This window comes from Anomalospiza imberbis, chromosome 4, assembly GCF_031753505.1.
Source record: "Anomalospiza imberbis isolate Cuckoo-Finch-1a 21T00152 chromosome 4, ASM3175350v1, whole genome shotgun sequence".
NCBI classification, from domain to species: Eukaryota; Metazoa; Chordata; class Aves; order Passeriformes; family Viduidae; genus Anomalospiza; species Anomalospiza imberbis.
Window position 1 is genome coordinate 55,652,000 of NC_089684.1, and position 16,258 is coordinate 55,668,257.

General features: G+C 36.5%; 1 protein-coding gene across 3 annotated transcripts in view; it reads left to right on the plus strand.

Moving 5' to 3' along the window:
* STX18 (syntaxin 18) overlaps positions 1-16,254 on the plus strand; it is a 58,027-nt gene extending 41,773 nt beyond the window's left edge. For 2 of the 3 annotated variants that reach the window (XM_068188670.1, XM_068188672.1), the window contains 9 exons: positions 918-1,033; positions 2,204-2,281; positions 2,385-2,451; positions 5,720-5,835; positions 10,270-10,358; positions 13,414-13,472; positions 14,227-14,296; positions 14,872-14,952; positions 16,138-16,254. In XM_068188670.1, coding sequence (XP_068044771.1) covers positions 918-1,033; positions 2,204-2,281; positions 2,385-2,451; positions 5,720-5,835; positions 10,270-10,358; positions 13,414-13,472; positions 14,227-14,296; positions 14,872-14,952; positions 16,138-16,233 — 772 coding nt within the window. In that variant the 3' untranslated portion in view covers positions 16,234-16,254. The remainder of the gene's footprint in view (positions 1-917; positions 1,034-2,203; positions 2,282-2,384; positions 2,452-5,719; positions 5,836-10,269; positions 10,359-13,413; positions 13,473-14,226; positions 14,297-14,871; positions 14,953-16,137) is intronic. The other variant, XM_068188671.1, reaches the window with a different exon arrangement.
* The last annotated feature ends 4 nt before the right edge of the window (positions 16,255-16,258 follow it).

Here is a 16,258-nt window from a genome sequence, read left to right on the forward strand (position 1 = left end):
TCTTACTTGTATTACTGCAATAATGTAGTTGCATTACACATGAGGAAATTTTCGCATATAAAAAATAATTTCAAATGCAGGTATGAGTTAAGATTTTCTTTTTTAAAGATCAGGTATAATAGGCTGTGATCACTACATCACCAGGAAACCCAAGATGATTTTTTTTTGCTGTAGCAGAGTTTTATCCTGTCGCCTATGGCTGTGGAAACACTGTTAAATACCTTTATACAGTATGCTTTTCTGCTGGTTACCTACAGCGAGTTAATATTTTAAGGATAGGCCTCCATTTTATTAATTTAGCAACAAAAAGATATATTAATAGCATTAAAAAATACTAAATACATCATATATAATCTAAAATTGAAATAAACAATTGGAACAGGTTTTAATAAATAATGCAGTCAATTTGATATTATACTTGTGCATTATTTTCCAGTATTCTTCCTCTAGTTTGAATTTACTGTTTCATAGTACAGCTACTTTAAAAATGAAGCACTGTATTTAGGATAATGAAAATTCCTTTATTTTGTACTTCTTTCAGTATTTGAGCTATTCCTTTATCTTAATTGGTTTTATGTTTTTAGGACACTTTATTGGAATAAGTACCAAGGACAATGATATATTTTCTAGCTGTATTTTCTCCTTATCATCTCTCTGTTTGGTTATGTACAAGATGATAGAGATTCTGCTTTTTCTACATACTTTACTGGTAAAAGTGTTCTAAAAAAAAAAGCCTCCCAACTTTACAGGAGTGGCATTTTTATGGTAGTTACTGTACTTTTTATTACTTTTTCCTTGAAAATCAGTGTTGCACAAAAGTTCTCCCACAGATGGTGAGTCGCAAGAAGGTCTAAGGTGTGTGCTTGTGGATTTTATGTTTTGAATTTTTTAAGTGACAAGTTTGTCTTGTTTCTCAGCCATATTATGTCTGAGTATGTGAGGATGACGGATACAGAGCGTGATCAGATAGATCAAGATGCCCAGGTGTTCATGAGAACGTGTGCTGATGCCATTCATCAGCTCAGAACAGAAGGTAAACTAAAGCAGCTCTTACATGTTTTTTTCTAGTTCTTGATGAAGGCTAAGGTAATGCTGAATGTTGGTGAATACTGGCGAATCTTAACTGCTTTAGGATAAAGATGGGGGAAATCTCGTTGCGTTTTTGTTTGCATTGGTGTTTATTTGGGAAGGTGCATTTTCATGGGGGGGCTGGCATTGCGCCAGTGTCAAATCGTGACAACACATCAGCTGATTAGTACTGTAATTCCATTTTCTTTAATGATAGTGGAAAGAGAATCTATAGCATAGAATTTTGTTTATGTGTTCAAATACACCAGTTAACAAGTGTAAAAAAGAGTATTAAATATTTGGTACTTGAGAGTAGTAATTGAGCACTGTGGCATAGAGGCCTAAAGCAAAGCTCTCTAGAATTGTTGTTTGTCTTTTACTTGTCTAGCTTGTCTACCTGTAAGGTATTACATGTATAATACCTCCAAGTTAGAGATAATCAAATAACTTTAACAGAGTCCTGGTAGATTAAAAGTGTTTTTGACAACTTGAATATGGGGTCATACTTTATTACACTATCTTGTGAAAGTCGTAGAGATAGAATTTCTGTGTTACCATTTTCAAGTTGACTTGCTGCATCTCTGTATTTTATTGATACACAAAAGATTTTCATCAGCTTTAAAATGCCATCTAAACATAGTTGTATTATTATTTAGAATCACTGAATGTCAGTCATGCATGGGAACTGCATAGCATAAAAATGAAAAATATCTATATATGTGAATTAAAAGGATGTTTGACACAATAAATCCCCAAAATCTCCACATAGTCTGTACACCAGAAAATTGGAATAAGTTGAATAATTTAAGCAAGTTAAATCTCTAGATCTATTTTGATGGTTTTAGCTAGATGCCACCTGTTCCTGTTTAGAGTTTATTTGACATAATAAAACTCTGTGGCATATAAAAAATACTGTGGGACACTAGTTATTTTCAGTTCTTGGTTTGTTGTAATGACTTGCTGTTTTAGAGAATCTATATTTAAATATAGCTATGTTTAAAAAAATACTAATATATAACATATATAAAATGTGACTAGGCTTTTATATAACTTGCATATCAGCTGAAAGTGCAAACTGTTGTGGAATTCAGTAAAAAGTTAAAAGATTGGTTTATATTTTTCTTTTGTATTTCAGCACACAAGGGTGTCCAGTCTGCTCAGGTGAAGGAGCACAGAACAGCTGTCTTGGACTTCATTGAAGATTACTTAAAAAGTACTTAGTATTTGCTGAATAGTTACAAATGGATGATTGCATTTTCCAAGAAAGGAATCTTGCTCTTTTGACCTGAAATTTTGTTTACTGCTGTCTTGAACAGGAGTGTGCAAGCTGTATTCTGAACAAAGAGCCATCCGAGTTAAGCGAGTGATAGATAAGAAGAGACTGTGAGTACTGTCAAAAAGAGTTTAACTGTGCCTTTTACTTGTAGTACATTCAACAAAAACATTGTTCATGTTTAGATGCTAAGGAGATTTTTTTAATGTAAGTTTGCGGTTGGATGAACAACTTCTGCAGTCAACAGGTGCGTTCCAGGGCTCTTCACACTTCAGGCACGTGAAGTAAAGTGGCAGAGTGCCATTACAGTGTTGTAGTTCTCATTTAGGTAAAGGATAAAGACACCAAATCAGTAAAATGTGGATAAATAAACCTATTTGACTTCTACAAATTCACCAATTTTTTTTTTTTTTGCTTTTTTTCAAAGGTCCTGTCTTTCTGCTAAACAAGTGACTGTGTTGTTAATAAATACTACTTGAGATGGCAGGTGTTCATGGCAAGCAGAAACATGATGAAAATAAAATGCTAGAATGTAACTTCTGAACTGAAACAAGAGCTTCCACTTTCTATAGTGGCACTTGTTAAGGCTCCTAGTGTAGAGCTGAAAATGTCTAGGAGACATTAAAGGTGATTGCTTGCTGCCTTTTTGGTCTGGTGGGATTTTTATTTCAGTCAAGTTTCAAACCCCATGCTTCTTCACTTTCTATTTCTACATACTCCCAGTTGTGAGAATGATGGGGAAAGGGTGCAGGTTTGCAATTTATTTAATACCTTAGAACATGCACATAAATAAATAAATTCTTGAGCGTTTTTCCAAGACATGATGCTAGTTTATCAGTTTGGTGTTTGGGTTGATCAGCTACACTTACCTTGAACCCAGAGAGATGTTTTCAAAAGTTCCTAAGTGTATTTTATTCAGAATTTTTCAGCCTGATTAACCACAATTAGGTTCTCTCAAATATATCCTCATGAGACATAAATGGTAGTACATGTGGAGTATCAGACCAAAACCAAGAAAACAAAATACCCCAAACCGCTTTTGAAATTTGTAAGAAGTAATGAGAGAAAGCAAAGCATTGCTGGTTTTGTAGCTCCCATACCTTTTCAGAAAAAAACCATACAGAAACAAACTGTGTGATATTTTTCATGTGTAAAAGTACAGAATCTTATCAGTATTCTTCATGTGAAAGAGCTTCAAAGAAAGAGAGAATTCTTCCTGCAGTCGAAGCAGTAGCTCATGAATACCAGCTCTTATGTTAGTGAGTACTCTTACATTACTCTTTCCATGTGTAATCCCAGGTTCAGGATTTCTCAGATGAATAAACAGAGAAGAAAGCTCAATTTGATGCATTATTTCAGAAGTTAGAGTACCACTTTACTAAAGAGCAATAAGGCATTAAGAATCGACCCAAAAGATATGTTCTTTTTATTGGAGGGTCCCTCTATGCCTGTCTTTACAGCTGCAAGAACTAGAAAACAGATGTTGACCAGGTGGAGTCTGTATGCATTGCAGATGTGATATAATGGCTAAATTGACATTTAAATTAAAATTTGATTCACGTAAATCACAGGGCATAACCCAGTCTTTATTATGACTTAAAGAAAAACAGTGTCATTGATTTGTAACTTCCCTGAGGATTTCAGCAGGTGCTTTATGTGATAAGAATGTGTACCCTCTCTTAAAAGAAGTAGGCATCCTTTAAACAGTGCATCCCAGACATTTTGTTCATTTTAAATTGAAAGTTTCCTATATTCCTATACTGTGCGCAATAAGGATAACAAACAATAAAGGAATCTGTTTCTTTAGAAATATATTAATTCTAGTGCAGCTCGTCTTTCCTGCAGTTTAGTCAATTTAAAATATGTGCATATCAGACAACACTGAAAAGTTTGCCATAGAAATATATTTCATCACATTTCCTTCTATATTGATAACTATCCTAAGCTCTTCATCAAATTGCCTGAGTGTTATAATTTTCTTACAGAGGTTGCCTTTATGTATTCACTCACATTTTTTGATTTAAAAGTTCTGCTGGCTGGGACTAGTTTTGCAGAAAGAAAAGGTGAGAAATAGAAACACAAGCATTTCTTTCTGTAAAGGTACTTGGTTGTGATTTTCAATTTTAAAGTTTATTGGTATTCACGATTATATTTCATTTCAATTTTAAACTTCTTTTTCCATTAGAAGATAATGTGAATTATGTATGCAGTTATTCAAATCAAGCTGATATTTTTGTTACCTGGCAAATTGGTGTTTTATTAGTATTAAAACTATTGCTTGAATTGCACAGATATGTAGATGAGTCTTTTTTTTTTTTTTTTTTAATTAGGGAAATTTGAGAGGGAGGAGATGAGAGAAGAATTCTTCTCTGTAAAATTGCCAAAAGCCCAGTACTTGCAGAGGTTTTATCACTAGAAAAGGTTCCCTGCTACTGTTAAATAGCAATAATTCAGTGATGACAGTTACATTATATTCTGGTTTTCACAGAAATTTCTAATTATGAGTTAGAATTTAGACGCAATGCAAAGAAGGAACACAAAAAGCAACACCTTCTCTTAGGCACAGGGGAGAATTGCAAATCATAATGAGATTAACTGTTGGTTATATTTGAGAGGATAGGAAGTGATAAAGGGTAGGGTGGAATCATCTGGCACAGCAGCACCCATTGGTTTTTGGTTCTTTAACTTCTCCAACAGCATTACTAAACATTTAACTGCTTGCTATGTAGCAGTTACAGAATTCATTGTAGACAACAATAAACCATGGAAATTTACTGGAAAAAATACTTTACCACTAATTTTCAACATTTTTGATGCCACACTGCAACATACCTGACAAGCACTTAATATATAATCACTGAATAAGCTTCTCATGTTTTGCATTGCCTTTGTATTAAAATTACCTAAGAGGGACTTAGAAGTAGTATAAGAAAGCTAATGCTATTGTATAGCCTTTATGATAATTGAAAATAGAAAGTAAAATTATCATTATTATTTGAAAAAAAAAAAAAAAAGAAGTAGTACTTGGCTATTGCTACTAAATTTTTTTTCATATGACCTAAATATTGGCTTTAAAAAAAATTAATTCACTGTATTTTTGAAAGGAAGTTTAATAAAGTGTCATTATTTTTATGCTGTAGCCTTCAATATTCTCAACTCTGAGCATGTGGTGCATTTTGTCCAGGAATACTATTCATGCTTTCTTTGCCTTTGTAGCAGTATTTCAGTGACAAGTTGCTAAGTACATTTTGTATCTCGATTGGAAAATCTTAAATGTGAATTTCACAAGACTTAAAGTATTGAATTTAGTAATCTGTGTTTTTTCTCATTTTAGAGAAATGCTAGTATCAGTTAAATCATAGGCTCTTGTACTTCTAGGTCCAAACTTGAACCTGAGCAGAGCAATGTGTCCAAATCACCTCTTTCTGCTGAAAAATCTTCACAGAGTCCTTTAGAAGATTCTGAAGAAAAACTTTCTGCTGAGGAAAGCAAAGGTAGGAATAAAATGTAGTTACATTTTACTTTTTGTGACAAGACCTGTCTGGTTGGTAGCACTTCCTTCACTTTAGAAGGGCCAATTGCTATGACTGGCATGTTTTCCATTTTCATCTTGCTTGAGCTGATCAGGCTTCTGTGAAGCATACTGTGAGACGGAGGAAGCAAAATCTTAAACTTTTTGACTTGCCAGCTAAACAAGTCACATGCTTTGCTGAATTCTTCATCCTCTTAATAACCTCTTTGTGAACTCTTTCATTTTCATTTATTTTTATCAATAGTGTATCTTCTGAAATTTGTCTGATTTTTCCATATTCCTTTCACTGAATGCAAGGAATTAGAAAGTAGGTCAACGACTTTCTCAGAACATTCTGTAGTTTTTAAGCACAGAGACCTTGAGTTGGACACTCCTACAGTAGGAATTCGAAGGTGGAACATGCTCACACAGAGGAGGTTATTGGCTGGTCAGATCCAGTAGTTTTGGGGCTTTCTTCTTGACAGCACTGAGTTGCCCTGCTGGGAGAATTTCATCTCATCTTTCATGGGGCAGGAAATAGCCAGAAGTCCAAAGCAGTATCTCTGACCTTGGGGTCATTTCAGATGGTGCAGATCTTGATGGGGTTTGTGAGTATTGGTTCTCATTCCTGGTTGCTTGCTTCTCAGGCTGAGGGATAGAAGCCATTTCAATTCTCTTAGCCATTTCTGCCTGTCCAGGGATGTGGATGCTGGCAGAGCTTTGGTGCTAAGTGCCTTTTGGAATACTACCACTATGCAGATAATTTCAGGTTTCATGCCTAAAGAGAAATACTGTTTCTGTGATTCTGAAATTACTTTCCCTGGCTTGAGGTCTCCCACTTGTGTTGTCTAAAGAAAACCAAGGTACCTTTTGATTTTCAGCAGGAATTTTTTTCCTTCTAATTACATTACATTGTGATAATACTTGATCAGGATAGAACAAATGCAATGGTTGGCCATATTACTCTGATAAACAGTTGTTGTTTCTTTAGCGATTTTTATTAAAAGAGTGAAGTTCCTCTGTTAGGTGACTTCAGGGCCGTACAGAGGGTTGGATTCATGTGAAGTGGGTACTCCACTTTTGGATGAAGTCTCTAACACTGAATTACCTCACAATGTGTGAACAACTTCATTTTCTGATAATGGCTTTGCTTATCTTCCTAACCAGTTTGTACTTCTGCAGCCCTATCAGTGTGCCCTTTCCCCCCCCTCAACACTGAATTTATCGTAAGAAGTACAGGTTTTGATTATGTGCCATTTCTAGTGCTTACCTTTTTATAGTGTGTCATAGGTGATGCAGCACACAGGCACACAGATGAGTTTCATCTTAACCTATTATCAGTATTTTGCAGCTGTGAGCTGGTGCCACTGGAGAAGCAGCAGCATAGTAGCATCTTCATTGCCTTGTGCTCTTTCCTTGTTACCAAATGGCCCTGCAATTTCTGGAAGTATGCACTCCCACTACATAGTGTTATTAAAATTTTTAGCTTCAAAAATCTGTGCCACACCATGGAAAATACTGTTCCTTGGTTGCCTTGGACACAGCAAACCACTGCAGTAAATAGAAATGCAGCTATTTTATTATGCAGTAGTTTTGATTACTCCAGTTCTCACTTTCATTAGTTTTTGCTTTAGTTTTTATGAGAAAGTAGGGGTCCTGCCACACAAGTGGTGCTGCTGCAGTACTTACAAGGGGTTGCTGACCAGACTTTGAGAAAACTATGGAACTTGTATATCAAAATAAATCTGTCTGGAACAGTATGCAAATGCACACAGCTTGTGATTCCTCACGTAAGGGTAAGTGCTGGTTGCTGCTGCTTACAGGAATCAGACTTGTGACTTTGCTGGTAGGTGGTAGTCTAATTGTGAAAATAACATGAACAAGATGACTAGGAAACAAGAAGCTCAGTTTAAATCTTACAGCCTTTGATTTATAGTTTTTTTTCAAATAACTTTTCAAATTTTTAGGAAGTCAGAGAAATGCTTGCATTTTGAAATCAACTCTTTCATGTTCAGGATGTTGGTGGTTTAGAGAATGGTGATAATTTGTTTTTATGAATTAGCCATAAGCAGCATGCCTGGGTCCTTTGGGTTAAATCTCATCTGTAGAGATACTTTTGAGAGCAGCTTGTGGTTCTGTCCTTAATTTGAACACTATGATGGACAGCTGAATGTGCTATTTAATGTGCTGAAGCACAACTTGGGTTTTGTCTGTTTTTTTGGCAGAAACCAAAGCAAAATGTGATTACCTTTGTTTTGAGGCAAAGCACCTGTTTACATTAGAATTATAGTGCACATGCCTCATGGTTGCAAAATACTCTCTCTGGAGAGTGCTTTTATATACTGGCAGTATTTATTTGCATATTACAAATTTGACATTTAGTTTATGGAAATAAATGCAAATTATGAGTAGCTTTTGAACTGGTCCACAAGCTTAGCAGCTGTCTCCTTTCAGCGTGGAAAAAAGTTCAGAGGATTTGATCATTATTTTATATCTCTGTCACAAGTTAACTACTTCTCTTTCTGAAATAAAAATGTAGTTTGGCTTTTGCTGGCTGAATTGCAGGAAAGCATTAATGTCAGCTCCATGAAAGCTGCAGAAAGCCCAAAACATACCACAGTGACAGGAGGAACCCTGGGGAGATACATGTTTCTTGCTTACCTCTTACCATAAATATATTTGCTTATTAGCCATCACATTGGATACAGGTGCTGTTTTTTAACAGTGCTGGCAGGGCCTGAAACTAATTGGTTCCTCTGGGCTTTATTATTTTTTTTTCCTCCATAAACTAATTATCTTATTTGGTTTGAATACAGTTAACAATTTATTGTAATTTTGATAGAATGTAAATACATTGATTACCTAAACAAGTAAATTTTGTGATTCTGTGAAATAGATTTGAAATACTGATAATACCCCATGGAAAAAATAGTTGGATGCTTTCTAAACAACCTTTACAGAGATTCTTGGGTTTATATTTTACTACTATAAGAAAAAACTGATCTATTTTTTTGTTTGGGTTTGTTTTTTTAATAAATTTGTTATATTCCTTATCTGCATCCCCCATTTGTAACATTGTCATTGTTTATGCATCCTGGTTAGGTTGTTGGGAGGCCAAAAAAAGTTTATGAAGGAGACATACAAAGTACTCTTTTACAATATTGATGTTTTCAAGAGTTTGTACAAATACTATCATGGAGAATAATTTCTCCTTGTATCTCTTTTATGTGTTTATAAATAAGACTGCTCCTTTCAGAGGCTTCCCAAGACAAGTCAGTCTCAGAACGATGATGCATTAGTGCTGCTTAAAAATTGAAAAAAAATATGTCTAGAAAGTTATAACAAAAGAAATCAAAATACACATAAATGCTTAAAAGATTTACTGGAATAAATAGGAAGTCTGAAATGTATGAAAACCAAGAAAGAAATCTTTCTGTGTTTTAATTTGCAGCCTGCATCTGATGCCTCAAAGCAGCTTGAGGGTTGATCCATTATGGGGTGGTACAGATCTCTCTTGGGTTTTTTAAGATTGTTACAGCCTGTGGGGAGGAGAGAGGCCTTCTCAAGGCTGCAGTCTTACCAAGTTTTTAAACACTGATGCTAGAACAGCTTCAGAAACAGTGAATTCCTGCAGCACAGTTTCTTTTATGTCTTCTAACTTCTTCCTCTGTAACCAGAAGTATATAATTAAGCTTAAAATGAAATCTTCCAGAAGGGAATATTCCAGAAATAGCCCTTCAAGATCTTTTATGCCCAACTCATACAAAGATTTATGCAGATGAATAGTTTTAATCAAAGGGAAAATACCACCGAAATGAATGAAGCAGCTTTGATGTGTTATGGTTAATTTGTGGGGTTGGAGCTGATTCCTCTTATATGCTGGAAGACCCCCTGCACTGTGTGGCGTGGGATTTGCACTGTAATAGGAAGTTTAAGCAGCATGACAGAATCGAGTTCATCTGTGAGTTGTGCTCAAAACATCCTTGAGATTCTATCTTTAGTTTCTGAAAGAGGAGCTGGTGGTTCTGTCAAGTCTTACTGGAAGATAATACTTTGCATATGGGCTGTAATTTTGAAAATTGTGTGGTTTTATCTGTTAAAAGACGACTTCTATAGTATTTTGTGCCCTAAAAGCTCTTAGTGCATTATGAGTTGTTGTACATCCTTCTCAGTCAGTGTGTTAATGCAAATCCCTTTAGTTCCCAAAATTAAGCCTACATGAAGACTTTTGGCCCTATTTGGAAATTAAAGGTCATTGATGTAATTTTGTGCTGTAAATACAGGCTGAATCTCAGTAACTGACAAAGGAGATACAGCAATTCCATGATCAGTCTAACATGGATGAAAAATTACTTTGACTTTCTATTCAGTGCCCTGTATTATTCAGTGTCTCAAGTGTATGGTGGTTCTTTCACAGACAGGAATCTGCCCGATGCCCAAAGTAACCTTGGATTATGGGGGGACAGCAGAGGTGAAGATGAGCTGTCACCTGAAGAAATACAAATGGTATGTTTATCCTGTGTCTAATTGTCCATTTTATTCTATTTTCTGTTGTATTCATATGTGATAAAAAAAGAAGTACAGATTCACCTAAACTAATATTTAACATTTTATGCTGAAAAATGCTGTAAAAAGATACAGCTTTTGCTTATGACTTCTGGTTCTTCTGGTAGCAGCTAATATTTTAAAATGCTACAAAATATTTACATGGAGACATGAAATTAATAAAAAACATCTTTCAGCAATTGAAATTAAAATTGTTTTCTACCATTACAATTACTAATTGCTTTGTTTAGTCAGTAAACAATAGAAGTCAAGGCAACATCAGAAGAATCATTATGAAACTTCTGAAAGAATAAGTTGTTTGCCCTTTTTTCTTGGATAGTTTCTAGAATACAAATAGTTGTACAGCTTAACTATTACTTTGAAGGTATATTTCATTTTATCTATTTTTATTTTTTATTAGCAAAATCAGATTGGTTTCCTAGAAGGAATAGCTACAAGATGTCTGTCACAAAACAATTTCATTAATTTTAACATTTTTGCATTTCTCTGCTATCAGCATGTTTATAGATTGATCCAATTCAGCTTACATTTGAATAGGAAATTTCTGACATAGGCATGATTGCTGACAGCCTGTCAGATTTTTTGATATTCCTAAAATTTACCATTTTGAACATAGCTCAAAATTCTTATAAAACCTCTCTACATTAGCACACACTGCCTTGGGTTTATATAAAGAAAGAAAAACTGATTTCAATCAGTAGCTGTGCAGATATCAGAACAGTGAGCTTTATAGGGCAGAGGGCTGCAGCAGTATGACTTTGTGAAGCTTCCTTGGCAGTGATTCGAGGTGTTCCCAGACACAGCGCACATCATTCTTCCAGTCAGAGATGAGTAAGTTGCACATAATTATGGTATGGCTTGTTAAAGAGAAAATGTTCTTCAGAGGCTGCTCTATATGCTCTCATATTGTTCTTAAGTGCCAGTCTAAAATCTAGAGGCTTACTCCTGCTTTCTGTTTTCTTTTAAAAGATAATTCTTTACATATTTTCATTCCCCTTTCTTTAGGCACGATACTGTTAGGCCCCTTGCTGTCAGCTTCCAGTGAAACAGGGGAAATAAGAGTTGAGGATGATGGCTCTGACAGGGCCTTCTGACTGAAAACTAAATGCAGGTTCTGTTTTATAGGCCTGTGATCATAGGAAGAGTCTCCTCTCGAAAGGGTTTTCAAGCTTTGGAACAGACTGCCCAGGGAAGTGGGGGAGTCACCATCCCTGGCGGTGTTTAAAAGACATGTAGACGTGGCACTTAGAGACATGGTTTAGGGGTCACCTTGGGTTGTTATCTTGATCTGTAAGATCTTTTCTATACTAAATAATTCTATGAAGAGGGTAGATTGCAATCTGTAAACTGCTGTGTTGGCTTTAAATTGGGATGGTTTGTGTCATATCATACTTAGCAAATCCTCAGTCATGGTTCCATGATCCTTCATGTAAATATTGAATAATGAATTAAAGCTCTGTCATTAAGCCTACGGCATGATTTACACAATAGATTTTAGTTTATAACTCTCAATACAGGTATATTAATGTTTTTTACAGTTATTGAGAGCAGATGTCTTGTGATTGCATTGAGTGGGAAAAATCTCTCTCCCGTTTGGAGTAGTGAAAATATCTACGTTTCTTTGGCTTCAGCTTTTTTTTGGTTGGTCGGTTTTGTCTTAAATTCAGGGACAGCACATCTAATGACTTCTCTCATGGAATAGCTAAAAGGAGTGGTGATTATTTCTTTTATGCCTTGGATTTTTAGCCATATATTAAGCAATTTGTCACTTTATGCCGTACTTTGGTAGCAGCATATTTCACTGTCATAAAAGAGGGTACTTCAATAAGCCATAAATCGCTGAGCTATAGTGATTGCTGGAGCTTGGTTGATGTTCCCATCATGTAAATCCCTTTGTGACACGCTGGTATAGGATGTGTTCAGTGCTCAAACCCTTTGTTCAATTGCCTATTCTAGCATATCTTAACTGCTGTCTGTGCAAGCGTTTCATCAGCCATGATTTCAAGTTGCAAAGATCATTTAGCAGTTTAAAAGGCAATCTGTGCCAGTGGGAGGTTTTAAATATCAAAGGGAGTTTTGAAAGAATACTTTCTCAAGTGGATTTGTACTATTTGTAAAGGATTAAAGTCATTCACTGTTTCTTTACTGAAAATTTGTCTTCTCAATTAGTTACCATCTGTTTTTTTAAGGCAGTAAAATAGGGGGTTTCTGATGTTGAATATTTGTACAGATATCCTTACAGAAGTCAGAAAAAACAACTGCAGCATGGTGGCCCCACTTAGTCACACAAGGACCAACCGGCAATCACAGCGTTAAATCTTGTGGCTCTATTTCATTGCTCTGTGCCTTGGCTTTGTTGTGAGGTGACTCCACCAGAACCAGACATACAGTGGTCATGAATGTAAAGCAGTGCAGTGATGAAGCACCTTTAGCCATCTGCTGCTGTGAAGTAATAGAAAGTAAATATATTTTAGGCAATTATCTTTTCAAAAATGCTTTGCTTTGTAGGTGGTGTCACTACATACAGCAGTGACAGTGACACTTGAATGTATTGCAACAATGGTATTATTTTATTTGACAAAACCATTGGATCTTTAGAGTGGAAATCAATGGAACTGTGCAGTATCTTGCTCTGTGTTCCCCTTCAATTCATGGAGCTGTGCACCTTCCCTGAGACCTCTACCCCACACTGAAGGCAACAGTGCCCAGTAACCTTCCTCTAAGATTCTGTGGAATCCTTTAACCCAGGAGAGAAGGCTGTTCTTACCAATGAGGTAGGCAGTGAGCCTCTTAATACAAAAAGAAATCTGCATGTTAAAAGAAATAAAAATTTTTTCTTCATTCTTTATGATAGAAATTGCCTGTGTCAAAAGACTAACCTTTCTCTGAGAGATACACTGTTCCCCTTCTTCAAACACATACCTGTCATTTCAGACTCACTTCTGGGAAATTAAACCTATACATTTTGTGTGTCATTTCCTTCTCCCTTTTCCAGTTTGAACAGGAGAACCAGAGACTTGTTGGTGAAATGAACAATCTCTTCGATGAAGTCAGGTACAGTTTTCTGTCACTTGACAGACAGTGGCCTGCGCTGGTCCCATGCCCCAGTCAGCCCCCAAGTGCAGGGCACTGGCTGCAAGACACCTGCCTGTTCCTGCTCCAGTGGTGTGGGAGGCGCTGGCACAAATCACCAGTGCCCAGGAAGGGAACCATGTGCTGTCCCACAGTGTAAAGAATGGTAGCACTTGGTTACATTTGGAAGGCTCACATTCTCCCTTATCCACATTTTGAAGTACTAGATTTTCCATTTCTGTCCTGTTGTCTGCTGGATATCCAGATGGCAGTAGGGGAGGTGCCACTGCTGACCCCATGCAGAGACAGGCACTGGTGACATTCACTCTCCCCAACTGTGCAGAACACCCAAAGGGCTACTTCACTGGGTATCAGTCCTAGGCAAGGTGAACTGCACACACCAGAGTAGCATATGAAAAGGGTGTGTCAAAATCAACTGCTTAAAGCCCAGCATGGATGTTATTATATGAAATGAAAGAAGAGAGACAGATGAAAAACCCTGGCAGTGACAGATGCTCACTGAGCATTTCTGGGGGTGCCTTTCCCAGGGCTTCACCGTGGGCTGGTTGTCTTCCAGCCAGGCACTGTCCAAGCCCTAGTCCCAGGCTATTGCTGCCTCACAGACAACTGACAAAACAGTGGCCTCCTGAGCAGCCACTTACTGGAGAGTCTGAATCTGCAGCAGCAAGACATGTTTCCACTAGTTTCTAATGGAGTATTTCTGTTCTTTCCCAAGACAAATTGAAGGAAAAGTGGTGGAAATCTCCAGATTACAAGAGATATTCACTGAGAAAGTCTTGCAACAGGTTAGTATAATTTAATACTACAGCAGCAAATACAACTTGAAGATTTTCTTGGAGGCATTTTGGTCCTGATTGCCAATTTGTGAACATAAAATTAACAAATCTTCAATAAAAATATGAAGGAAAATAGTTTTGTTTTTCAAATTCAAAATCAAGATATTTACTGTTGCTGCTTACTCGTATGTACCAGGAAAGGAAAATGAGAGATAATGTGTTAGAATGATCCCTCTGCCTGAGAACTAGTGTCCTGTTAAACATGTTATGCAACAGCATCCTTTCTGGAAATGTTGGCACCTCTTGCAAAAGAGCTGGGAGAAATCAGACATGTTAGATTTGACTCTAGATAAATGGGAGACTTCCTACTGGTCTTGGTGGTTTCCATTCAGGTTTGTAAAATCACCAATAAAGAAATTACAAATTTAATGTATTACTCTTTGCCTTTGCATCAATGAAACAAAGATGTTAGTAATACCAGATTTTATTTTACTTTTGAGTCCTTGGAAGGGTTTTGTTGGTTTTTTTTTTTTTTTTTGGTAACATTCATTACTATTTCTCAATTTTATTTCTTTTTTAAACAGGAAACTGACATTGACAATATCCATCAATTAGTTGTGGGTGCAACAGAGAATATAAAAGAAGGCAATGAAGACATAAGAGAGGTAATATCTTGAAGCTGTGTTTTAGACTCATTTCTCTTAACTTGCAGTTTTTTCCAGGTGCTGCTTTAAAACAGCACGTGCGAGCTCGCCCATGGGACTGGTGCAGCGGGTGCTGGCTGTCAGGGCAGGGGTTTGAGAAAACTGTTCAATGTAGCTGAGCTTCTCAATAGTTCACGCTTGCTAAGCATGATCTGAATAGCTACACAGGACTGCAGAAATCTACTTGGCCTCAGCAGTTTTTTAAACATGAAGGTCACCTGGCTTGCATTTAAGCACCTGTGAAGTTTTTTTTTTAAAAAAAAGGGGAGGGGGCAGAAATTGCAGACTACTACTATAAGACAGTGCTGTAATGGTTGAAACAGAATGCTGAGTGTTAGCAGAAGAGACTCTGAACACTTCTTGCATGCTCCTAGTAAACAAACCTCTTCCACTCTTTTACTAAGTAAAAGGAAAGGATATTTTATTTTGGGAACTGAGATTTCAATAAAAATGGAGTTCCTGAATAAGGCTACTGAGTAAATGGCTCGCTTCTTTCTCCTTACTGAGACCACACAGAAAAGGTATCTCAAGGGTGAGTTATCTACTGCTCTGCTCTTCTGAAAAGTGCACCAAACATGGCAAGAACTGATGCTGTATTTTACTTCACTTTTCACATTTTTAGGTAGAACTGAGTATGAGATTTACCTTATGTAAATCTGAAAAAATGAGAGTAAAAACCAAGTCCCCTGCTGGTCTCAGTTTTGGAAAGGAGTAGCCAAGAAATATACTGGCTCTGAGACTGAAATAAGTGACTGAGGTATCTCCAGAGGTGTCAGGGATTTTGTTTTTGTTTGATTGTGGTTTGGTTTTGGTTTTTTTCATTTGTTTCAAGTCAGATCTTTGTTAGAAAGATGAAGGCCTGATTACTTTTCATCAAGGAATTTCACTTTTGAAACTTAAAACTAACTTTGAAGCATGTACTTTGCAATATAGTGCCTGGTGTTTGATTTGTGCCATTTTAAGATTTTGAATGTGACTTCAAAAAGAGGTACCAGCCAACCTAACTTGTATCACCTGAGATTAAGGTCAAATGTCGTTGTTTCTCTTGTGGGAGGGAAGGTTGATGCCACAAACAGGCATTCTGAGTTGCCACTGTTGAAACTATATTTACTGGTAATGGTAACAGGGATAACCTTTCCCTCACAGGCCATCAAAAACAATGCTGGATTTAGAGTATGGATCCTCTTCTTCCTTGTGATGTGTTCATTCTCCTTGCTTTTCCTGGACTGGTATGATAATTAATTAAACATATATTGGCACCATGCTC